Genomic DNA, 26,636 nt, shown 5'->3' with positions numbered 1-26,636 from the left:
CCTCATGGTTTAGGACCACAAAGTTGATTTTTTGGGCTGCCAGAGGGAAGGCCTCACTCTGGCTAGCTCAAAAGTAATGGGCAGCCTTTTGCAGGAGCTGACTGGGGCTATATAGTGGACACTAACCTGAAGTGATGGCTTGCCGGAAGGAATGTTCTGCGTGCCCCGCACAAGTGGGGGAGGGGTGGTCACAGAGCTCCCCGTGGAGCCTGCAGGCTGTGAGAGAACAGGACACTCGGGAGATGAGAGAGCCACCAGCCTTACCCTGCCCCATCCCCATTATACGTTCTGATAAAGAGAATTGGTTTCTTTCTCTTCAAAGGTACCAGGCTCTCAAAGATTCTGCCTCCAGCCTGGTAAGCGACTCTGTGATTCTTCCCAGGAGTCGACATATTCAAAATGGACAACAGGGAGATTTCAAGCATCCCTCACCCACGGGGGACTCTTGGCATCACTTTGTGGTTTAAGTGAGGGGAAAGGACCTGGGACCAGAAAGGTTAGTCCACCCTTTGGAGTTGGAAAGTACATTTCCACTGAGAAGGACAGTGGTAGGTCACTTCACAAAGTCTTCAACAATTGACAAGGAACATAGGACAGATTTAGCCATCAGAAGACGCACAGACACCAAGCCACTTGCTAACTGCCTGGAGGTGGGTGCTCTAGCAAACCTCAGGTCAGATCAGTGAGCACCCTCCCACTCTTATCCTTGCAGGAAACATGTGCTCTTAAACACAAGTCCGCTTGAATTTTATGGTTTATAAGGAGAGTGGTTAGAGTAAAAGAAAGGGCACCAGGAAACAGACCTGATCTTGTACTACAAGGTATACTGAGTTTAGAAGCAACACAATAGAAAGCTTGAGGCACCAGGGTAGATGGCAGGAACAGGAGCCCCAGGATATGGCCTCTGAGAGCAGCCATGTCTGGCAGGCCCCTGTGGAAGCAGGCCAGGAACCACGCTTCCAGAAGTTCCCAGGTCATCTGCTGTTTCCTTGATGTTTCTAGTCTAAGCCTTTTACACATTCAGATCCAGACTTTCTAGACCAAAATACACTCTGCTGCTATCCTTTTATTCTGATATCCTTTTAGCTAAACCCAAAATCTGAATCTGAACCACAACTTTCTATTTAGACCCTGGACCTCAGTTCAGCACCCCCGAAAAAACACAGCACCCCTGACTCCCCAATCAGGCTTTTAGTTCCCGTTGACCCTGAATGAGGGAATGGATACACACACACCTTCTGGGTGGTAGTCTCCTTTTGTATCTGACTTTGACGCAACTTCTTCAATAAAACAAGCTTTGCTTCTTCTAATCTTAACTCTTCTTTCAGCTGCTTAATCATCCTTTCTCGTTCCTCAGGACTGCTTTTCTGCAAGGACAAGGGGACAGCGTTGAGGGGAACCTGGAGAGACGACCCCTTGTTGCCAGCTCTACATGGGGTGCCATCAGGCAATAGCTCACCAGGAGGGCCTCGGTGCTGGTCTCCTTCAAGGCCTCCTTGGTCAGTCCATTCACCCGTGGGCTCGTAGGCTGCTCATTGTCAGAGAGGACAATCACATCAGGTGAGGGGGCTCTCCTCTCCAACTTCATGTCACTGCAGAGTAGAGAGAGGGGTGTAAACAGAGGATCAGCAGTGCCACCATCAAACCCAGGGCCTACTCACACCCAAACAAGTGTCTGGTTCAGACAAAGACCCAGTGAGCTGGTGAGCTGACCACCTGGCTGTCCTCACTCTATGCACCAGCAACACCAAGTCACAGTATACTACAAGGCCCTCAAAAGCTGGGACTGTTCTTCATATCCACCTCCATGTCCCCAGGTTCCAAACACCTGAAACACACTGTTGCTTCCTCCTCTATCACGTGGCTTGATGTCAGGTAAAAATGTTTGAGACCCTGGATCCCAGCCCTCCTGGGGCTCCTTTCTGCTGGTGCAAGGGTACATGTTTGCCTCACAAACCAGGGACCTGCAAGTTACCTGACGTGAAGGCCAGCCCTCACACCTGGATGGCTCCCTGTTCCCTGATGGACAGAGGGGTTTTTCCACATGCTTTTGGCCTCCGCTTGCACTCCCAGGCACAGGTGTGTTACACCCTCCCAAGGTGGCCAAGGCTGCCTGCTGGCAGTCCTTTCTGAGCCACAAGTGGCCTCTTCCTCAAGCCAGTTCAAAGTGGCATCAGGGTTCATGTTTAGAAGTGGACTGACTATGGAATAGATCTGAGTATGCTCCACCTACCTCATCTGCTCAAACTGGTTTCCAGCTACCCCACCTCCACACTCTAACAGTGCATGGACTAGTCTGCCCTGCTGGTGTTAAGGCTACTCTGCCCATTACCCTTTGGCCTCTTACTCCAACCCCGCCCACCTACAAATTCAAACTGCACCATGAAACACCCATCATTTCAATCCACACTCCTTTGTGATAAATTCACTCTCCACTTATTGCCTATACTGTTCTGGGAGCTCACTGCCATGGGGGACTTGCCTGTTCCTCCTCTTTGAACAGAGGGGATAACAGGTCACACCTGTGAAATGCCACTCAGGTCTTCCAATTGCTATCCTGTCAGGACAAGTTCACAAATGTTTGCGTGCACACGGATGACTGCTCAGAGGTCAATGCATGTCACACTACAGAGCCCACACAGGAACATGTGACATTTGCCTTCCCCTCTTGCCAAAGATTTTGAGGACATATTGCATATTGGGTGCTGCTGAATTGCTGCCACAGTGATGTGACCCCAAACCATGAGGACTAAAGGTCCCAGAGATGGAACCTCACCACAATCAAGGTCCCTGACCAAAACAAGCAGCTTCATGAGCTGAGGGCACAACATAAACTTTCCCTTAAGATCTCAGACTCAGCACTTGTGTTAAGGAATCCCATCCTTGGTTGGCAGGAAAGCTGGCCAGGACCAAATGTGTCCACTAGGTGGCTCTATGGTCCAGAGCACAGACTGAAGTTAACTGGAGTAAACTTGGAGTTCCCACTACTCCTGCTGGACTTTGGCTGAGTGGGGAGGGGGACCATGTGGGACCTGAAACAGCCCTTCCCACCCACGAAGTGAGTTGCATCCTTAGGGAAAAGGGGGCAGAGGACCAGTTTTCCAGGGTTTGCTGATTCCACCTAGACTCTACCCTCCCACCCCACTACAGGCACTGCACCTCAATTCTCCTGCATCAGTATGGCTGTCAGTCCTCTCGCAGGAGAGCAGCATGACAGAAAACACCATACTCAAGTAGCACAATCCCCTTCCTGGGTTATCAGTGACATTCTCAAGTCCAGAAGCTGTTCATAAAGTCATCCAGGACATCTCACTCGGGTCTCATGGAGCCAATAGACCAGTGCAAATTTGGGAACTGTTCCTGCTCTTCCCATCTGTCTCTGGCTGACCACCCCATTCCATCTGGAACTTTCAAGATGACCTCGATGCTCCAATTCTATGTTCTGTGGATGCAAGGACCAACTCAAGGAGGTTCCCAAGTAGCTCTCCAAGGAGTAGCAGCTCAAGCAGAAGCACATCTAGAGTTACAGACTGCAGCTGAGATGACCCATCTATGAGACTTATCACCTGTTTATCTCATCACACAGTTCTTCCAAAGGTAAGGTGCTTAATACAACTCAAATCTGCTTGAGGGAAGAGTGCTGGGGTAGGATTGAGAGACCCACTCTGACCACAGTACACCAGGGCCCATCTCGACCGGAGACTGATCAATAACTAGTCCTCAAACTGATGTCACCTCCCATCAATGATCACTCAGCATCCCAGCAGCCAGGAGTGAACTTCCTGTATGCTAATCAGGCCACAAAAAATGTCATGTGACAAAGGCATTTCCCTCCTCAGTCATGTGACACCTTAACTGTGCCTTCCAAAGTAAAAACCATGGCAACAGCCAGTTCTAACCGGTTTGTGACACACAGCCTTCATTTTGAGAAGTGAGGTAGGGTGCAGGTGATGTCAGAAAATGGAGGTGCCAGTGCCGACTGCAGCACTTCCTGTGTGTGAGGCCTGTGGGGGTGTCTTTTCCACACACAGAGGCCAGCAGCCCCTCTACTTTCCAACAAGACAAAAGTCCCCAAATTCTGTCTGTGAAGTGAAGGTCTTCCACTCAGAACCTTCCAGAGTTCTTTACTTTGAGAAAGATACTCCTTTGACACAGGCTTAAAACTACTGCAGGCATTCTTTTAAAAAGTTAAGTTATCAAACTACTTAGGCTGGAGAACATGAGAGAAGAACCTTGGCCCATTGTGCTGGGGCAGGGGTGGGGGTGGGGGGAGATGGCAGTTTACTGGACACGTAGGGAGCAGGGAGGGCGAGGTACCAAGTTTACTTGGAAACCACATGATTTCAGGGTACCTCCAATAACCCTGTCCTGGCCATCTCAGGAGCCCTTGGGTAAAATATGATCAAAAGAAAGTTTAGGTAACAAAGGAAAAAGCACTAGAAGCAGCCCTGACTAAACAAACAACAGTTCTGTGATCTGTCTGGAGGGAAGGTGGGATTATAAATCTAATTTCACGACCAGGGTATAGAGTAAGGCCGCTCACCACCCAGTGGTCAGTGTCTTCCAGCTGTACCAGGGGAAGGCATCACCAAGGGAACACAGAAACTGTCCTGGGCACCCTGGTCCTTGAACAGCCTGATAAGGCGAAGCAAACTTCATCTATACCCTTCACTCATTCATGTTTGCTGCAACCCACCCAGAATGCCGGTGCTACGTAGGCAGTGGGGTTAAGTCCCAGATAAAAGGTGGCTCAGTCCTTAAGGTCCACCAGGAGGGACAGACCCACATGAGGAGGGAGAAGGAACATAGGTGGGAGTGGACTGACACATAGAGCACTAGGTAACTTCTCAGTGTAGGCATGAAGCACATGCCCCCCAGACCCACGCAAAGTCTGCAAGTCACAAAATCAAGAGCCCTGCACACACTAGGGATGTTGAGGTGATGCTGAAACTGTGGCTCAATGAGAACTCAGGCTGGGTGGGAAGCTATTTAAAGAAGGCTTGAGAGCTATGCTCCTTCTCAAACACTCATCGTGGACCCAGCCAGACTGCCCCCTCCCCAGGAGCTGCTCACACCTCCCAGGCCAAACCCCTAGGTTTTGCATACCCCAACTCCTACCACAGACACTTCCTGCGTGAGCCCTGCCTTCACCACATTCCCTCCTCCACACCCCCCTTGTGAGCCCCAGAGCAAGTCACTTCAAACCATCTGTGCCTCAAAAATATCCCCAGCCCATCCAGCCCTGGAGTGTGATCAGTCAGTGTTCCCTTCCCCACTCCTGTGCAGTCAGAGGGGCAGGAGTCTCCCTAGTGACATGTGGGGTGGTGGTGGGGGAGAGGCTGTAGGACCTGCTCCTACAGCTCTGGAGTTTGCTAAGGCTGCATTGTGCTCCAAGTCTGCAAATGCTTTCCTGTGCCTCTTGAACAAGAATCCCTGTCTCCTACTCCCCTGGGTTGCAGGTGAGAGGAGACTCAACCTTCAGTGACAAGGAGATTCATGCACCCTAGATGGCTATCAAGAACTCTTCTGAAGCAGGACCTCCCTGGTGGCGCAAGGGGTTAAGACGCAACCTATGAAGCTATCCACAGCCTGAGTTCAATACCTGGCCAGGGAGCTACCCACATGGCGCAGCAGACCTCTCCTGACTCGCCCACTACTCCCCTCAGCAATGTACTTCAGTCAATCTGCCTGTTCCCCACTGTCTCTGGTGAATCCTCTCACCCCCTGCACCTCTGGCCTGTACACCCCAGTTCTTGTACGCATAAATAAATCTTAAAAAAAAACAAAGCAAACAAAAACTCTTCTGAGGCAGCTAGGACAGCTCACTGCGAGTGTGAAACTGGCAAGTAGCAGACAACTGGCCATGGTGGGTAACTCTCAAAGGTTACGTCTGCTGTACATACTACTGTGTCCTAACAGTCTGCATGCCCCCTCCTCTCATGGCACTAACTGGTGTGACTTTATGCCCCAGCACTGGCTCTAGGATGGGTCCCAGCTCACAAGGAGCACAGCAATGCTCAGACTGACAACCTTGCATATGTGGGCACTAGTTCCACATGCATACATGTTGTCTGAGAAACGGTATACACCATTTGAAGGGAATGGGTTTCTGAAACCTGTGACATTTCTCTATGCAAACAGGTCCCTGTGAGTTGAGGACTTCTGTGGATGTCAAGGCACCTAGTGCTCATAGCTGGTCAAATCCACCCAGGCCTACAGAGTCAGGCAGAGGTGGCTCATTCCAAATAACCTGCACCTCCCACGCTCACACCCCCATTCAGTCCTCAGCAGGTCTTGTAGCTTACTCTAAACTACAGGAATGTAGAGGAGGCAACATGCAAGTTTTTGAGGCAAGGTCATAGAAGCCTGGCAGCTTCTACCTGGGTCCTCGGTGTTTGCCCTGGAGGGTAGAAGGGGTGTCTGATAGCTGATACCAATCAGCATGGAAGCTTCATGAAAAGAGGCAGACACCAAGATGGGCCCTGGCCATCACACGTGAGTGATGAAATCAACCAGGACATCCAACCCTGCTGGAGTGGGACTGCAGGGATGTGAGGGCCCAAAAAGCAGCACCAATGCATGCAAGCCACCACACCCATGGTTGACAGCAGTGAGGCTAGCCCCTACTGTTAGCTCCATGTCCTCCCTCAGACTGTCCCCCAAAGAGGCCACAACGCGGGAGAAGCAGGAAAGTTTCACCCAGTAACCACCTCGCAGGACCAGCCCTCCTGTACAGAGGGCTGCCATGGCAAATGCAGACTTGGGATGAGGAGTAAGTACAACCAAGAAGGCTGGCAGGAGACCAGAGCTACCAATGAAGGAAGTGGGCAAAAGTGGTCCCACTGGAGGAGCGCCTCTGCACCGAGTGTCTGAGACAAAGGCAGAAAGCAACCCTTAGACTTAGGAAGGCGTGCCCAATTCAAGAAGCTCTCCCCATTCCAGAATCACTTCTACAAATATCCTAGTTACCATCAGTTCTCAGGTTAGTCCTACCACCTTGCTAATGTCACCAATAGGCCCTTGTGTACTGCGTACCAGCTATCTCGACATGCACATGCTTCTGGGATATTCCATAGACTCTTGGGCCTAAGGGTTGCTCCCTGGGACACTCACTCAATACTGCACTCTCCTTTCCCTAAGAGCAGGGTTTCCCTCAGAGACGTATTCTATGTGTCTGTACACAGAGACATGGCCTGTGCCCCAAAGTCAAAGACACATGTACCCAGAGGTAATAGATGCTAGGAGTGCCTGTTCCCTTCCCTAGGCCCCCTGGGCTCTGGGCCCACCTGCCTCAGCCCTCTGGTGATCCCTCCCCTCCCTTGACTACCTCCTTGGCATCCATTACTGCTTCTCCCAGCCATGTAACTTGACACCCTGTTGGCTGGATGTCAAGAAAAAAAGGCCTGGAGCCTGCTTTGTGGGGGCCTGAAGTCAGAACACATTCTGCTTCTCGGCCACAGAGGCCACGGAGGTGAGCAGCTGGGATGAAATTTTTGAAGCCCAGCCATCCTTACTGGAGACTTCGGATCAACGATTGCTCTAGAACTATACTAGGACATGCCCTGCCACAGCCACAGTGGAACATGGCGAGATGGGGTGGGGGGTGGAGAAGGCACAGGACGGACAAGACATGCAAGACCCTTCCCCACTCTAGATCCTCCAAAGCAAGGTGACCAGATCCAGGGTGCAGAGGCCAGCCGCAATAGTGCCTGCTCCAAGAATTATCAGTAAGGCAAGAAGGGCCCATTCTGTACAGCTGGGGCTCCTTCTAGGAACACAGGAGTGTTCCCTAATAGGAAGGCCCAGAAGACCTCACTACAGCTGCGAACAGGGACAGGTCAGTTTCAGTGAGTGCAGAAGGGACCAACGGCTGGACCAGTAGCCAGCACAGCCACACAGACCCCAACACCACACAGCAGCTTGGTGGTGAGAAGCCTGCAGGACTGGCACCCGCCAAAGAAGTCACTGCAACAGGAGCCTGTGAGCAGCTGATGCATACAGTCAGATCCAACACCAGCAGGAAAGCTAAGTTAACTAGGCAGGCTCTGCTCAGAAACACAGAGGAGGTACTTCGTCTTTCATTTTTAGATGTTAACCTTTCAGCCTTGTCACGTTTGTGAAATCATCCGGGACATTTGTTGACCCTTTACAACGGCCACCCCCATGCCAGTTACCAAGATGTAGGCTTCTGTGCAATCTTCCCAACTGCTTGATCAATACCCCAGTCCTCCAGTGGGGGAATGGTCTGAAGAAGGGTCTTCTTCCCAGAGGCCCCACCCTGTGGCCTGTGTGCAAGTAACTGGGCCAAGCCGCTGGACCAGGGAAAAGAAAGGCTGCCATGTACACACACACTACACTGGGATCCAGGTCCCCCCTTTCTGGGCACCTGTAGCTTACAGAACACTAGATGGCACCCCCAGAAAGGAGGCATAGGTGAGAGAGGACATCTCACAGTCTGTCAGCTTTGACAGTCTAACTCAGGTTATCAAGTATGATTTTTGAAACAGGTTAAAGGTGGAATTGTTTTTACTTGAAGGACTCTGGGGGTGCCAGCAGCTGAGGCCCCAAGGTTAAAAAGAGGTGACACCAGGGCCCCCCGGTGGCGCAATGGGTTGAGCGCAGTGCTATGAAGCTGTTTGCAGCCTCTGCAGTGCAGGTTCGATTCCCGGCTGGCCAGGGAGGTGACCCCACATGGCGCAGCAGACCTCTCTTGTCTCGCCCGTTGCTACCCTCAGCAGTGTCTGCTCCCCACTGTGTCTCTGGTGAATCCTCTCACCCTCCCATGCCTCTGGCCTGTACCCCAGTTCTTATATAAATAAAAATAAATAAATAAATCCTAAAAAAAAAAAAGTGACAGTGTGAGGAAACTCAGAACACTATGGAGTTCAGAACACTGCCAACAAGCCAGGTGGGGCTACAGAGCTCCAGAATCCAAGCTCCCAAAAGACTAAGCCATGAGAGTAAAAGAAAAAGGGGAGGGGAGGGGGAAGGAGGGAGAGGAAGGGAGAGGGAGGGAGAGAGAGAGAAGCTTACAACCTGACTGCCAGCTACTGTACCAACGCTAGCGCTGTCCCCACCTTCCTCTGTCATAGCACCCCCATGAAGAGCACTGCAAGGACCCAGGAACTGGCAGCAGCATGGAGGGAACATCATATCCGACACACCAAGAAGCACACATCTAGGCTGCTGCCCTCTCATCTACTCCCAGTAAGAGGAACGTTACCTTGTGCAGGAAAACTATGCAGCTTCCAACCTGCAGTGACACGAACTTTCCTAATGAACAGGAGAGCACTCTCTTCACCAAACATATGCTTCAGACTGCTGGATCCTCCCTACCTTACGCTGGCAAGTCCCCTACCCCACCAGCCCTGCCCCAGGTGCTCTGAGCAGTGGCCGACGAACTGTGCCCAGGTGGCTATGAGGACCCAAGGAGTCTGGCCCAGTCACCAAACATTAACCGGTCTTGATTTTTTCATTTGCAGTGGAACCTGCTCATCCTAAGGGGGTGTCCTGAGGTATAAAAGGGCACAAACAGCAGCCCTCATCCCTAAAGAATCCTCCCTACATGCAGGCAGCCCAATCACCTTTTCTGCTGTAATTGATTCATCCGGCCACCCGCCCTGAAATAAGAGCTCTCTGGCGGGGGACAAGGGATGAGGGAATCTTTCCTTTCACTATCTGACCCCAGTAGACCATTAATGACCATGTACACGAGACATGAGAACAGCGTCCTGACAGGCATCCTTTGCTGCTGCCCCTACCTACAGGCCGGCCCGTAGGCGCTCTTTCCATCACACTGGCTTTCCTGCAGCAGTGGCTCTCCCAGCCTAGCCCCTGGTACCCTTTCAGGGCTCCGCTGGGTCATAAGAACACTGAGACAACATCTGTCTTCTCACCAAGTAGGGACAGTGGTTCTAAGCTACGCCAGTACTCATCTGACACCACAATATGGTGTCATATTGTGGACAACAACTTGGATAAAGTATAATCTATTGAATTCATTAAACCTCAATCCCTGAATATGTCACTTTTTAACATGTGGTGTCAAGAGAAAGCACTCCTGCTGCACACAAAGCAGGTTGACTTCCTGAAGAAAACACAAGTGAGGTCTGCACTGCTGAACGACTAACAGACAGATGATACACTAGATGATACACTGTAGTCATTCAAACTTTGTGTCTGGCAGACATCTTCCCCCAAATGGTGAAAGCAGTACCTACTGCTTCAAGGAAAATCATCTACAGTCTTTGTCTCTTACAATCAAGTCAGAAGTAACAAGAAGCAAAATTAAAGTTTGGAAAATTTGTGTTCAGCACTATGACCACACCAGCTTCCCCAAAGATCACACAGTCACTAATCTGATTTGTTACAGTGAATAATGAAATACGACAGTATTTGAAAAGTTGCTGTAACTCAGTCAACTAGCATTTAAAAAAAAAAAAAAGATTTATTTATTTATGCATACAAGAGCTGGGGTGTAGGCTAGAGGCATGGGGGCGGCGAGGGGAGGGTACCAAGGAGAGACTGCCACTTTACATAGAGACAAAAAAGGACTGTTCTGTCCAAAGTGCGACAGACAGCTGGGTTTTAATATAACTCAGAGCAGGAGAAGTTTCCTGATGAAGTCTGAGTCTACAGTTAAACTGTTAGGGAAAGGTCATTTATTATTTTGCTGTTGCATTAAAGGAAGAAATTACCCAAAAAGACCAACCATTCCCTGTGCCTCCTCTGGACTCTGTAGCAAGGTGTCACAACACTGAACACAGAAGCAGATAGGAGAATCCAGCTGTCTACTTATTAAACCAAGTATTAAAGAGATTTACAAAATAGTTAATTTCTATTAAAAGTTGTTATTTAAACTACCGTGTCATGGGTTTATTATTGTCATTTTAAATAAACAAATAATATTTTCAAATTTTCTAACAGTAAGTAAATGTTAAGGTATTTTCTATACAACCAAACATCTTTTGAGGTTGCAAAATGGAAAAGAAGCTGCACCAGGGCTTTGGCAAAGGTTTTTTTTTTTTTTTTTTTTTTTTGTCACAAGCAAAGATGACTGTCTGAGCTGTGGCTTCTGGGTGGAGTCAACGCATCAAAGCCCACATGGCCTTCTCTTGCTGCCAAAATTGTGTTTTAAAAAGTGAGACATACTAAAATTTAATAGGACTTACTCTCAGATATGCCATCATCTCCCTATTCAATCATAAACCAACCAAATCTGGGAGCCCTGTTCTTGTTGCCTTTAAAACAGCCCACACAGGGACTCCCTGGTGATACAAGAGGTTAAGTCTCAGCACTATGAAGTTATCGGCAGCCATTACAGCACCCACGAGTTCCATCCCCAACCAGGCAGCTAACCCACATGGCACTGACCTCTCCTGTTTCACCTGCTGCTCCCCTCCGCCGTGTATTTCAGTCAATGCACGAGCTCTGCTCCCAACTCTTGTTGCTGGCGAATCCTCTCTCACACACACCCCCCAAACACACACACCCCGCTGCCCTACACCCCAGCTCCTGTATGCATAAATAAAAAAAATCTTTTTTTTAAAGATCTACTCATGTATACAAGAACTGGGCTACAGGCCTGATATGCAGGAGGGTGAGAGGATTCACCAGAGACACAGCAGAGAACAGAACAGGCAGACTGGGCCTCCGCAGGTGGCGCAGGTGGTTAAGCGCCACGCTGTGAAGCTGTCCGCAGCCTCTTCAGTGCAGGTTCGATCCAGGCCAGCCGGTGAGGGTCCCACATGGCGCAGCAGACCTCTCCTTTCTCGCCCGCCGCTCCCCTCAGCACTGTATTTCGTCAGTCTGCCTGTTCTGTTCCCCACTCTGCATCCCCCACCTCCTGTAGGACCTCCCACAGGGCCTGCATCACAACATTCAGATCTCCTTGCCCACAGGGAACTCAATGCCTCCAGAGGCAGCTGACCTGGCCTGGACAGGACTGTCATCTCCCTCCTCCCACTAGGGTCTTGCATCCACCCATCCTCCTCTCCATTACTCTTAATATCCACGAGTCCCCAGCTTTTCTCACCTGCACAGTGACAGGCCTCACAGAACCACACCGGAAGTCCAAGGCTCAATAAAGGCAAGCCCTACTTAAGATGAAATGGGTGGCCAGGGGGAAGGAGGGGCTGGCCAAACCCCCACATGCTTTCCCAACACCTGCTGCCCCTGGACTCAGATTATAACCCAGGAAACCTTCTGCCCCCAGCCCTGCTCTCCCTTCCTTCCAGCACCTTCACTCACTGAGAAAATGCTCCTCCCAGGTAACTCCTGCTTGCCTCACCTGATCTACGTCCTGCCCTTGGGAGGTCCCTCCTATACACCCCTCATTGGCATTCAAAGACAAAAGTAGTGTTTATGAGGTACAGCAAAGGACCCACAGGTCAGCATCTGCCCCCTAGGTCAGTCACATGTCCTGGTATAACTGCTTTTGATGTTGCAAGAGAAAAAGCCACATATGTTGAAAGCTTCTTAGCTGCAGGACAAAGTAGTCAGAAACCCACTTCAGGAATGCCCAGCATGGCAAAGGCACAGGTACAGGCTGAGGAGCTGCCAGCATGTGACAAAGCTCTAGCAAGAATACTGCTGAGAAGCATCAAATTGCCCTGCAGAATGACACCAAACAACTTCAAAGTAAGGAAATCATCTGTTCAACGTGCAAATCTGTTGAACACGCATCTCTGTGAGGAGGACCCTCATATTGGGGGCCAGTGCACACAGGTACTTGCCTCAACAGCTACAATGGCCTTATGTCCCTTGCCAGGGCCATCACAGTCAAATCCCCAGAAGGTTCCCACTATGCAAGAGACTACTGGATCCACGGCCAAAGGAGGGTGCCATGACAGATATAGGAGGTGGCAAAGGAGCAGTCCTTACCTGTCACTAGGCTGACACACATTATGCCCTGTGTGAGCTCGATTACTCTAGGTGTCAGGAACATAGCCCAGAATCTGTCACCCAGAAATACCCTCAAATGATCTAATGATTTTTAGAAATGAGGTGAACCCCTCAAATTTCAATTATTTCAAATGTGGGATTAGATATGGTTCAGAATCAAGGTAGGTGGGAAATACAGAATTTGGACGGGGAGCCTACAGGGGAAGAGGCAAGGCCAAGAATGATGAGACACAAAGATGCCCAGATGTTTAGAAGGCACAACTGATATAGGGAAGGGACATGGAGCTAGGGACCCATTTCCAAATGACATACCTCTTTTGTGCACAGAGAACAGTGAAAAACTCAAGTAGGCTCCTTCTAGGCAGAGCTGAGGGAGCCTCCCTGGGACTGTGGCCTCTCCTGGAAGCCACCAGCACAAACAGAAAAAGCAAGTGGAAGATAGCAAGCAGACCTCACAGGAGTGGGGAGGCTGAACTCCAGAGAGCCTCCCAATGTGGAGCTCCCAGACCCAGAGAGATGGTGACCATGCAAAAGGAAAACAGGCTCTAGATTTGACACTTTCAATGTTGTCCTATGTCAGGGAACCAAGAGAGGGACCACACCACACCCACAACCTAGCTTATTCCTAACCAGCTCAATATACATTCCAGCAGATAGCAGGCTAACAGGTCAGGCATAGCTGCTGGGGCAGTCCTGAGAACAGGGTGGGGGCTCAGCTCTGCACATAGGTGGCAAGGACCCCCACAAAGGCAGAAATTACCTTTTCATTAGAGAAAGATAAACAGCTGGGACTACATCAAATTAAAGAGCTTCTGCACAGCAAAAGAGACAATAACAAAAACAAAGAGAAACCCCACCAACTGGGAGAACATTTTTGCACCCAACACTAATGATAAAGGACTGATCACAAAAATCTGCAAAGAGCTGATGAGACTCAGCAACAACAAAGAAAATAATCCAGTCAAAAAATGGGCAGAAGAGCTAAAAAGAAACTTCTCTGAAGAGGAAATGCAAATGGCCAACAGACATATGAAAAAATGTTCAACATCACTTGTAATCAGGGAAATGCAAATCAAAACTACCATGAGATACCATCTCACACCAGTGAGAATGGCACATATTAAAAAAACTAGCAACAACAAATGTTGGCGAGGATGTGGAGAAAAAGGAACTCTTGTGCACTGTTGGTGGGAGTGCAAACTGGTCCAACCACTATGGAGAGCTGTGTGGAGATTTCTGGACCTACTAAACATAGAGCTTCCATATGATCCAGCAATTCCACTCCTAGGTATTTACCCAAAGGACACAGAAACATCAATTCCAAAGAGCACCTGCACTCCTATGTTTATAGCAGCACTGTTTACAATAGCTAAGCTTTGGAAACAACCCAAATGCCCAAAAATAGATGACTGGATCAAGAAGATGTGGTACATATATACCATGGAATATTACTCAGCATTCAAAAAAGATAAACACATGCAATTTGCAGCAACATGGATGGCACTGGAAGGGATCATGCTCAGCGAAATAAGCCAAAAAGAAAAAGAAAAATACCGGATGGTCTCACTCATAGCAGGAATCTAGAAAACTTAAATAAGGGACCAGGAAAATGAATATAAGAAAGTGAAAATCAAAATCAACAAAAAACTATGAACCAGAGACACTTTTTGGGGGGTGGGGGGCGGGAGGGGAAGGATTGGGGTCAGAATGGGGCGTTTGCAATTGTATGGGGGAATATAAAAATAAAATTTAATATTTAAAATAAAAAAAAAAAAAAAAAAAAAAAAAAAGAAATTACCTTTTCATTGCCAAGGTGTTACAGAAAGGTGATAGAAAAGTAGGCCAGGACTGGCCCCAAGCTCTCTAAAGGCCCAATAGCTGAGGTTGTAAAGACCAAGTGAGAGTGAAACAACTGGAGCTCCGCACACCTTCGGGAATAGAATGGCCCCAACACTCTGTGGAAAAAGTCTGTTAGTTTCTTAAACAACTGAACACATACCAATCCAGTGACTCTGCAAATTGACTCCTGGGTATTTATTAACGAGAGAAACGACAATCAGAGGACACATGAAGACTTCTACAGGAACAAGCACAGCAGGCCCAGACCAGACCTCACCTAGTGTCCACCCAGCAGTCACTCAGCAAATGCTGACACAGCACAGGTGAAACTCCCCCCCACCCCCACCTCCCTCCAAAGCACAAGAAGTGAGAAGCCAGATCACTACGCATGCCACATGACTTCGTTTCCAGGAGTCTGAGAAGAGGCAAGGCTAGTCAGGAGTGTATGGCTAGTCAAGAGTGTATGCCAAGTCAGGGAATGCTTGGAACTTTGCAGGGTGATGAAAAGTTCTGTATCCTGACAAGACTTTGGACTACACAGTGGACCTGATGTGGAAAACCCAGAAGAGGCTCACGCGACACATACCAGCAACCCTGTTTGCGTTATTTTTCCCCTCCCAAAATGCCTAACAAGGACTCATCTAAGAGCTATGGAGTTACCTTGGACAAATGACGCATACCCTTTTCTGGCCCTCGCCCCCACCTTTAGAGTGTAACCAGGCCATTCACATGGCCCCCAATACAGATGGCAGGCAGTTACAAGAGTATGTTGCTTTCAGAGAAGTTTTCAATTTTGAAGACTATGGGCACATACGCACATACGTAGGCATGGTCAATATGGTCACACATACCACACTCACCATGCCCCACCTCAGGACCAGAGACGGAATTGTAAATTCCCTAGGTGAGGGTAGTGACTGGTTTCTACAGGATGTTGTTTCATCCTACTGCTCTTGGTGGATGCCAAAGTTCCAAAAGAATGGAGAGTGAGTGTGCCACCAAGAATATCAGCTTCAAAAAAGGTGCCCCACTTTGTAGACAATGCATTTTACAGTCTTTAAAGCTTAACCAGGAAGATAGAAAGCTGGAAAGAAGTCCATATCAGAACATATCACTCCCATGCCATAGGGCATGGCAAGAACCTGAGCAAAGTTCAATCCCACAGCAAAGGAGACTCAAAACACAAAGGGAATAAAGGGAGATGCATAGCTGCTCATAGACCACAAACCCCAAAGAAGCCAGCAACAGGCAGCCCCTAATAACCTGGGCAGCCAGACTGTGTTTCCTGCCAGTTTAGGTGAGGAAGTAGAGATGATCAGCTTAGCATCCATCAATCCCATCCCTGTGGGCCATATCTCGCAAGGCGGCATCTTTTCCCCCAACACTTGTGCATGTCCCTTCACAACACAATGCCCCAGAAAGTGGCTGAGAAAATCCGATCCTGTCCTGTCATCTCTGTCCTCAAGGACAGTGCCTGTTACAGAGCAGGGTTGGCCACGGCCTGCCAACAATCTGGCCAGGAATGTTAACTCTGAAAAAGACACACTTGAACATGATTTCAGTGAAACCCACACTCCACATTCCTATGGCTTGGGCCACAGGAACCAAGCTTCTGCCTTTCAGGTGCAGGACCTCTGCAGAGGAGCTCATGGCTTTCTACTCAAGAGGAAAGAAATGAAAATACCAAGCTGCTCTCACCTGTCCAGATGAGTTCTGAAGATCAACAATTTATGACAGAGATTCTCCTCTATAGGGAAGTACAGGAGCAGAATCTACTTATCACAGAAACAAAACAACTTTGAAGGCAACTTGCTCCACCTGCCCCAGCTCAAGCTCTAGCCTCACCAATGGTCCACTTGGGGGTGAAGCGGAGGCAGTAAATGTCCATGACCTTTGGATTGGCCTCACAGTAGATTCTTGTTTATATGTGAGCACATTTTTGGATGTTAGAACAGAAACCAAACTATTTTAACCTCCATTTATTTTTAACTTGTATATTGTTGTACACGGTATCTGAATGTTTGTTCCCTCCATATTTACCACAAAATCCACCCCTTGTTAAGAAGTCCATGGAGTTTTCACAAATTTAGAGTTGTGCAACCGCAAGTTTAGAACACCTCCACCACCCCTTGTGTCTATCTGTCCCCATTGCTCCACCACCTCCCCGCCCAATCAATCACTCTCTCTCTCAAGAAGTCTGCTTTCTTGAACTCTTCCTATAGATGAAATTATATGATAAAAAGTTTCTGAGTTTGGTGCCCCCTTGGTATGCAACATTTGAGGTCCATCCATATTGCACCTGCTTTGACATCTCCTTTTGATAACTGAGCAGTAAATTACTCTAAGGATAAGGACAGTGTGCTTTCTTTATCTATGGATATCTGGATTGTTTCCCCCTTTTTTGGCTATTATGAATCATGCAGCTTTGGAAAACCACGTAGCTGTCCTTGTGTGGACATATGTTTTCATCTCACTTGGGTACATTTGCTAGATTGCTGAGTCAGATGGTAAATTATCTCTACCTTTCTAAGAAACTGACAAACTTGATTATGGCATTTTACAGTCCCACCAAAGTACAAGGACTCCAGTTTCTCCACATTCTCACCAACACTTGCTATTATCTTTTTCATACAGTTGTCCTTAAGACTTGATTGACAGCCTAACACAGGGCCTACCTTGGAGAGTGTTGCACATGCACATGAGATGAGTGATATGGTGACCTGGCGGGGTGCTCTACAGAGACAACAGTTCTGCCAAACTGGTTGCCAGTGTAGCTATGTCTTCTAGAACATTTTCTTTTGTGTTGCTCTACCAATTATTAAGAGCTTAATATTGAAATCTCTAATAATAAATTATGACTCAATCTTACCAGTTTATGCCTTATGTATACTGGGGTTCTGTTTTGAGTTGTGTGTTTACTGTTTTATTTTGCTGGTGTATTGTTGGAATGCCTCTCTCTGGCTCTAGTAAAGTGTACTTTATTTGAGCTAATATAGTCAATCCAATTTTTATATCTTTTCCCATCCTTTTGTCCACGTAAGGGGTGTCTGTTATATACAATACATAATTAAGCATTGAACAGATCTTGCTTTTTCTACCCCATCTGATAATCTCTGCTTTTTGACTGGGATTTATGTTAAACCATTCACATTAATACAATTATTAATATGATTGGATTTACATTTATCATTTTGTTATATGTTCTCTACACAACTTCCTCTTGCTCCCCCCCCCCCATCCTCACCGACTGCCTTCTTTTGTATTAAATATTTTTTAGAAAACCTCTAAGTTCTCCTGTTTTGTTTTTTGGTAGGACCCTCACTGGTGGCCGGGGATCGAACTGGCGCTGCAGACGCTGCAGGCAGCCTCGCAACCCAGCACTCAACCGCTGCGCCACCAGGGGAGGCCCTCTAAATTCTCCTGTTGATTGGTTGTTGTTTTTTTCCTATAAAGCTAATATTTTAATTGTTGCTCTAGGGGTTACAATCATCACCTTAATTTATCACAGTCTACTTCAGATTAATACTAACTTGATCTAGTATTAATCCAACCCAGTTTCACTTCATTCTTCCTCTTTTTTGCCATCACTGTCACATATATCCTTATCTAGATATGCTACAAACACAACAGATAATGCCATGCCTTTGGTCAATTTCCAGAGATCTGAAACAGCTGTATTTATCAATTCTGCCCCATATTAAGTTACACTTAACACTTTATATAATGTCGTATGTTTTAAGTAAAAAGAAATAAAAGATTCAATGTCTTTTCTATGTAACCCTCATATGTACCATTAACAACACCTTTTATCTCCTCCTTATAGTTACCAGCACATTATTCCCTTTCAGCCAGAAGAACTAGCAGATTTACCAGCAATGGATTCTCTGTCTCTGTATACCTAAAAATGTCTTTTTCTCCATTTCTGAAAGATAGTGTCATTGGACATAGAATTCTAAGTTGTTTTCTTCTTTGAGGACTATTTCTGGTTTCCTGTCTTAAGTAGAAGTGGCATGACAGATCTCCAGCGTTTGGAGATCTTTTCTCTTGCTGCTTTCAAGGTTTTTTTTTTTTTTTTTTTTGACTTTCAACAGTGACCTATCCCAGTACCCATGATGTAATTATGCTTCTTGACAAGGTTTAGTTGGTTTCTTGGATGAGCTTCTCAACATACTTTTGGCCATTATTTCTTTAGGTAGTTCTGCTGTTGTGCCATGCCCACCCTGATTGCAACTGTTAGCTACAGAGTCAACACCCCTCCCTACCTGCCTGTCTCTAACAAGGCCACAAACACCACTACAAACTCAGCAAGTCCTTCTGATCCCAGAGAAGCTGTTGGTCTTGGCAGTCTTGGCAAGTGCCAAGCAGGTTCTCCTCACCAGTGGAGTGATGAGAGGATATGGGAGGAGCTACAGGCCAAATCATTCTCATTGTTTTCACTAAGGCATTAATATTTCACAAATGAGCACGGGGCTACTTTTGCTTCCTGACTGTAGTTACAAGGAGCTATGTGCCATTTGTGGAAATCCATCAGTGGCACACATTGTATACCACATTGGGTGTTCTATACCTCTATTAGAAAAGAGAATGATATCCTCTCAGCACAAGAATTTCAAACAGCATGCTCACGTCACAAGACCCAATGAGCCTAAAACCACAGCACTCCAGCCAGACTCAACTGTAATATAGTAAGTTGTGTTTTCATCTGCTCCGAAGGGAATCCACACTAACCTAGAAGTTCACAAAGTAACCACCATACATGGTAGGGGAGATTCCCCAAGATGTCAAGCCAGGAGCTGTCAATGGCTATTCTACCACAGAAACTGCCAGCCATTCATTCCAGAACAGATTGTAGTTTGAGGATAACTCTGTCCAAACTGCACCTCTCCAATGAGCCAGACAGAAAATTCTATGTAAGAACCCATGGAGACACCAGCTAAACAGACAACATTTAGGGCCTCCCCTGGTGGCGCAGCGGTTGAGCCTCTGCAGCGCCGGTTCGTTACCTGGCCGCTGGCGAGGGTCCCACAAAAAGAAAAACAAACAAACAAACAAAAAAACAGACAACATTTAATTCTGAGTGGAGCTAAAGACCGAAGGTCATCAGTGTTTCCTCCTGTACCAGGACTGACACACATCTGTCACCACCCATTTACAAATGAAGACTGACTAAGCTCAGTCAGGGATGTGCATGACCCCCACTGCCTGCTAGACTCCAAAACTGGCTCTGCTCTCACACCATTTCACACATGCCCTGGGTGCTTGGGTCAATCTCTGTCCCTTGTCTTTATGTGTCACAGGAACATCATGCCCATCAACTTCAAAAAAAGGATATGGCCTCATCTAAGTGACCTTGGGTTGGATGCCAATGGACACAGGCACAAAGTCTAGTGCCTAAAGGGTCCAGAGGCCAAAGGTAGTTCCAGGCTTTGGAAACAGAAAGATGTGGATCTGAGGTATAGCTCTGAGCTCCTTCAACATTTATCTTCTCCCTCACAATTCACTGGCCTGCCCTGCAAGGGAGCATGGTGATTACAGACAAAATGTACCCCAGGAATCCAGGAGAACAAGCAAAGTTGAGCTCCCCAAAGAAGGCTATCTTCTTACTTGAGAGGCTCTGAGGATATGAGTCAAGGGAGGGAAACGTGACTGAACTTTTAATTTTATTTCTGACACTTTAAGGAAGGCTCTGGCTTCAGAGCAGGGACTACAGAAACCAGAGCTAGACAGAAAAGGCCCTTTGTGCTAGCAGGAACGTGAAGCACATCCCCCTGGTAAGATAATTCCCCAATAGCAAGAGGTTAAATTTTCCCACTTATCTTAAGAAGTAAGAGTTTTAAAAGCTGAGAAACACCTGGTCAGATGATCTTTGCAGTTCCTAGGATCCCAATAGTCAAGACTGTACAGAGGCCTCTGTGAATTAGCTAAAACTCACGGGAAGACAGGGAACCCCCAGTGTCCCCAGATCTGCACCTGCTGCATCCCACTCTCACCCCAAAGAGACATGGGGGATCTGCAGGAAAGGGGGAACAGCGAAGGGAGATGAGGGACAAACCAGAGAAACTATGGGCTAGTTAACGCGCCCACATAGGGCACTGGGCTCACAGGACAGCTGAGTGTGGGCATTCTCAAAGAGCAAGGACCTCACCAGAGCTCCAAGAGGGTGCCAGTGACACCCTCTTTAAGGGAGAAAAGATGATTTTGAGATGGATTGTGGAATCTTACCTCTCAAGCTTTTTCCTTAAGAATCTCACAATAACTGAGTATCCAGAAAGTTACTCTTGAAGTAACAACTATCAATGAGAGCCACAGAGCAGTCACAGAAGACCCAAATAGAACACTACTTGTGGTGTGCTGCCTGTGAGGGGCACTGGCACCTGACTCTGCCCCCAATAATGTGACATAGGCAGGTTTAGGACCCCTGGCCTCTGTGCCTCAGACTTAAAAGCAGGGAGGCACAAGCAAACAACCACCTCAAGTTTTCCCACAAACCAAAAGCACCAAGTTGCACAGACAGCAGTTGAGTTTAGTGAAGAGAACAGAATGCTTCTCCCCTGTGATAATCCCCCCTCATTTCGCCCCCGTCACTGATGTCCAGGTATAGGATGGCACAGTTGCTGGGAGGAGGGTAAATGCTATCTCCATGACAACCCACCAAAAGCTGCTTCCTACAGGCCGGGACCAGCCTTTCCCCACTACCCCCCACAATGCCTCACACTCACCTGTGGGAGGTGCGCATGTCCACGGGCCCGTCACTTGTCTGCCCTTCACTTCTACCCGCAGCCACAGACTCTGGCCCCCTTAGCAGTCCTTGGGATGGGCCTGCACCAGGCTCGGGTGTCACTCTTGTGTCTCCATCAGTGTTTAAATCTGAAGTCAACAATCCTCTCTCCATCTTTATTTTCTTGCTCTCCACATCATCCTCTGCTGGATCCCGGTCAAGCACTCGTTTCTGACTTCGTGTCCGGCATGCTTCTTCGGTCATTCTGAACTTGGAGGGAAGAAAACACTACATTTAAATTTGGCAAAGTGAAGTTGCTACCTATTTAGAAACTGCTTTGTGTCAGCGTAAAGTGTTTTCCTTGCCACATGACAATGGCTAAACCAGGTACAATGATATTCCTCTGCCCTGAGGAAGGCTGGGCAGGAAGCAGGGGTGTTTGGGAAGCAAAGATTTGTGCAACCCCAATTCAGGGCCAAGGTCCTGAATGGGAACAATGCAAGGTGGCTGCTTATCAGAAAGAAGGGGAACTCTCTGCACTGCAGACTCCAGAGTAAATAGGGAAACCCCTGCATCTGAACCTGCCGCTATGGGACTCTGAGCACTTGCTAGAGGTGTCTGGAGAGGGGAAGGGGAACCATGCTGGGCAGGAACAGGGTCACAAGCAGCCCAGTCCTGCTCTAACTGTCTCAGACTGACCCTTTTCTCCCGTTCCCTGTAGGGCCTCCTCACTGCCTGCTCACCTCAGGGAGTGAGCAGTGGGGGTCACATTTAACCCTCTGGATGCCAGTGAAGTCAAATGAGTGGGATGAGGCCTGGCCCAGTACTGTGCCCAAGTCCTGTACCTGCAGTACACACATATCTTGATTTAAAAGAAAGAAAGAAGAGGAAAAACAGCTGAGTCAGTTTTTGATGCCATGACATCACTGGGCTCCACATGACCCTTCCCAGGATTCAGTCTGAGAGACAAAGCACTTTCCAGAAAACCAGTCTGAACCGGTTCCAGACAACAAGCTGAAGTGCTGTTAACCCTCACAGAGACAGGAGGGACAGCAGGGATGTCTGTCTGTAGGAGGCGGCTGGCATTCCACGACAGAGTCTGGGACACAGGCCTGCTCTTAAAGGGGCCTCAACGTCACAACAGCAAGACACGGAGACTGTGAGAGGAGGGTCTAAAACATCACTGAGTTCATCAAGGACATAACAGAATTCAGAGGCCAGACTGGGAAAATCCCTGCAAGTGCTACACGTGTCCCTATGCGGGACTTCCACCTATGCAGGTACCTCTAAGTACCTGATTCTTATTTATGTATACTCCAAACTCAAGGTCACCAGCTTCTATCTAGATCCACAAAGAGCATCCAGTGCCTCATTTCCTCACCTGGAGGCCTGTCCTCAATGTAGCCCACCTTCTAGAGGCAGGGAGTACTTGAGGCAGGGTTACCATACATGGGAGGTACTCCGGAGCTCACTCTCTGCAGCCTTCCCAATGGCGATGACTTCACTTGGGTGCAAGAGAGAGGATCACGAGCCCTGGACCCATCCCTGGAAGGAAAATGACAGCTACTCCATGCTCTGGCACCCAGACATTGCTCATACAGGTGGCCCAAAAGGTCACTGAACAAATTGGTCTTCCGAAGTTCCTGTCATACTGAAGTGCCCACCATTATCTCGAAGGGCAAAGCCAGGCTCACCTTCAGTCTCTACCCCTCCTGGCAGATTCCCTCACCCCACCCCCTCCCATCCTCACTCTCACCCACATCTCCCACCCTACACCACCTCCCAAGTGGAGAGTATGTCCTCATTGCCCCTGTCTCTCTTCGCCTTAAGATCTCTGGTTTCTGTCCATTTTCTGACATGACCATACATCCTGGCCAACTCTGTCCAGTCTCCCCATGAGGTTGCAGATAAGACTGCCCCCCCCTTCCTCCCTATCAAAGGGAAGGGTCATCTTTCCTGCCACAGGAAGGAACATCTGAGTGATTCAGTGGCAGACTTAGACTGTAGGTTCATATAAACAAGCCCATGACAGGGAGGAACCTGTCTGGTGGCAAGATGAGGAGAGAATGACCTTAGCAAAGAGGGCCACACTGTAGTCAAAGGGAATCCGTCCCCTAAAGGTGAAGCTCCTGAACTGCTGGTGACCCCAGGGAGGGGTCCCAAGTGGATAGAAGAATGCACTCGAACCCACATTGCTGTACTTCCTCAACCCTACACTCAGGTCCCCATACTTCCCCTCTAATGTCTCTGCTCCAGAGCAAAGCATGGCCCCAGGCTCCATTCCACAAGTTCATCTAAACCCAGGCACCAAAATGTGCATCAAATAAAGGGGACCGAACCGAAATTACAGTGTGCCAGGAACTAGGCCAGCCAGATGACTGTGTGTTTCACTTTTAGTGGCTTGTATAGGATTAGCAGTTATGAGAGGCCAGAGCAGAGCCTCAGCTGTCCACAAGGCAGTCCACTCCAGCCCTGCGAGGGCCCAGGAGACATCTACATGTTCTGTGTGCACAGCGGGAAGCTCATCCTGAAACCCAGACTGGAACTCTGCCAACCCAGCTCAGAACAACTGGCTTCACCCACAGAGGCAGGTCACCCTGGGGGACCTGCCTTACTTCTCCCCCACCATGTGAAGGAAAGCACAACTGAAGGGTAAATAGCATGGGGGCAGGCACTGAGTGCTAAGACTTCTCACTCAGTGAAACCTCCTCTGGCGACTGGCTGCTGGCACCCAGTAGGGCCTGCTAATGGCCAATCCCCTGTCGTGGGGCCTGTGAGCTTAGGAAGGGAGAAGCTGGCAGGAGGAGGGGAAGTATACCCCCAGTATATGGGGCAGAAACCACCACCCTTAAGGCACAAAACCAGGAAACCCAGCCTGGAAGATGGAGTATTACTAGGACTTCTGCAGAAAGTACTGAGGAGGTGCATCAGGAAACTAAAAGCAGGTAAAGAAGCTGAATGACCCCAATGAGCACATTAAGATCCACTTCAAAATTTTTGGCAAGAGGGGGTTGGCACACAAGGGGACTGCAGCCTGACAGCAGTGGCTACACAGCCAGCAGGCCCTCTCACACAGCTGGATATTGTGGTCCCCGCGGCAGTAGCTATTGGGATGGGGGAGGTACATGATTGCCTGCATCACAGGCAATGGGACACCAAGTTCTGGGCAGAATCCTGAAACAAGGACTTGTGTTAGAGGCAAGTTTCAATCACCTCTACTGAAAGCTACTTTACTTTAGTAAAACTATGTTAACCAACTGGTCTGAGAACCTCAGGTAGAAAACTTGTTCTAAAACAACTCCAAAAGAGTAAACCACGCTGTAGCAAGAACCAGAATTTTTAAACAGGCCTCAAAACCAATAAATAGGGAGCTCCTGGCACAAGTCAGGGACACCAGGTCAGTAAACTTCCCGACTTTAGGGGGAAAAAAAAAAAGAGTAGGGGCCTCCCTGGTGGTACAGGGGTTAAAGTCAGCGCTATCTAGTCATCGGCAGCCACTCCCCAGCCAGGAAGATACCCACATGGTGCGGTAGACCTCTCCTGTCATGCCTGCTGCTCCCCTCAGCAGTGTATTCCAGTAGATCCACCTGTTCTGCTCCCAACTCTGTCTCTGATGAATCCTCTCACCCCCATCACACCTCTGGCCTATACCCCAGTTCTTGTATGCATAAATAAAACTTTTTAAAAAAAAAAAAAAAGGAGTAAACAGGTACAAGCCATAGAGCTTAAGCATGAGATATTCACACCTACACTCCTGTACTAGGAAATTATCTATACCACACAATACTGACTGCTAGTAATACTCCTGTTTCATGCTAAGGAAGTGATGTTTAGTGACACACACTTAGAGAAGAGACAAAAGTCATTGTTCTGAAAAGTGGACTTGGGTGCTTTCTTCACTAACAATTCCAAGTCTCCACTACATGCCACAGCTGCTGAGGTTGGGGACTTTGACATGGAGCAGACCCACAGCTAAGGCAGGAGTTAAACGATAGTGTTGCCAGGTGATGCCTGAGGACTGAAGTACAGAACTGGAACACAGTCCTAAAAGAGGCAGGATCTGAGCCCAAACAAGAAAATGAAGCAGGAAGGAAGTAGGAAGAAGGGTACTGAGTGAGTGGGGTGCGGTTGGGGTGGGGGACCTGAGACATTGTTCTAAATGGGATTAGGAATGGGAAGAGACTGGGCATGGGGGGGGGGGGAGCCAGAGGGTTTGGTTTGGTCAAGGGCTTCTACGGCAGCTGGGTGGACAGGGGGCAAAGCAGTGGGAGACTGCTCCAGAAGGAGCTAACACCAAAAGTTTGTGTGTGTGTGTTTGTTTTTATCTAGTGTTGTTTTTTTTTTTCTCCCTTATTGCAATCTAGGGTCAAGGGCAATTGGATGGGGCGGGGGCTATCTAAGGATTCAAAGATTTAGGAGATTAAATACACATATATAGGGCCTCCCCAGGTGGCGCAGCGGGTTGAGTGCAGCGCAGTAAAGCTGTCCACAGCCTCTGCAGCACGGGTTCGATTCCCGGCTAGCCAGGGAGATTCCCACATGGTGAGACAGACCTCTCCTGTCGCGCCTGCTTGCTCCCCTCAACAGTATCTTCAGTCTGTCTGCCTGTTCTGCTCCCTGCTCTCTATCTGGTGAATCCTCTCACCCTCCCATGCCTCTGGCCTGTACCCCAGTTCTTGTATAAAAATAAATAAATCTTTAAAGCAATGTGTGTATATATATATATCTCCCTAGCTCTTCAGGGGTATGCATAGCTTCGTTACCAGGCAACAATTGGTCAGCAGATGCTCTCAAACCCTTTGCGTCCGAGATGTCCAAGTTTTGTCAATGGATCTGTATTTGTAACACCAAAAGTTTTAAGTTGTTTTATTTTTATTTAAAGATTTACTTATTTATCTACAAGAGTTAGGGTACAAGCCAGAGGTGCAGGGGGTGGGAGGACTCACAGAGACAGAGTGGGGAACAGAACAGGCAGATTGACCCAAGTACACTGCTGAGAGGCACAGCAGGTGAGTCAGGAGAGGTCTGCCGCACCATGTGGTTAGCTCCCTCACGAGCCAGGGATCAAACCGGCGCTGATCAAACCTGCGCTGCAGAGGCTGCAGATAACTCCACAGCGCCGTGCTTAACCCCCCTGCGCCACCAGGAGGCCCTTAAGTTGAGTTTTAAACATCAA

General features: G+C 48.3%; 1 protein-coding gene across 12 annotated transcripts in view; it reads right to left on the bottom strand.

The window, feature by feature from the left end:
- GATAD2A (GATA zinc finger domain containing 2A) overlaps nucleotides 1–26,636 on the bottom strand; it is a 90,276-nt gene that overhangs the window by 10,010 nt on the left and 53,630 nt on the right. For 6 of the 12 annotated variants that reach the window (XM_037506256.2, XM_054693397.1, XM_037506255.2 and 3 more), the window contains 4 exons: nucleotides 21,462–21,730; nucleotides 1,460–1,592; nucleotides 1,236–1,367; nucleotides 127–216 (listed from right to left, as the gene is read on the bottom strand). In XM_037506256.2, coding sequence (XP_037362153.1) covers nucleotides 127–216; nucleotides 1,236–1,367; nucleotides 1,460–1,592; nucleotides 21,462–21,730 — 624 coding nt within the window. Of the gene's footprint in view, nucleotides 1–126; nucleotides 217–1,235; nucleotides 1,368–1,459; nucleotides 1,593–21,461; nucleotides 21,731–22,203; nucleotides 22,323–22,841; nucleotides 23,139–26,636 lie in introns of those variants that run through there. The other 6 variants (XM_037506251.2, XM_054693395.1, XM_037506254.2 and 3 more) reach the window with 5 other exon arrangements.

This window comes from Talpa occidentalis, unplaced genomic scaffold (genome assembly GCF_014898055.3).
Source record: "Talpa occidentalis isolate TD23 unplaced genomic scaffold, MPIMG_talOcc4v2.1 talOcc4.12, whole genome shotgun sequence".
NCBI classification, from domain to species: Eukaryota; Metazoa; Chordata; class Mammalia; order Eulipotyphla; family Talpidae; genus Talpa; species Talpa occidentalis.
Note: the sequence above shows the minus strand (reverse complement) of the source record. Positions and strands in the feature narration are given on the sequence as shown.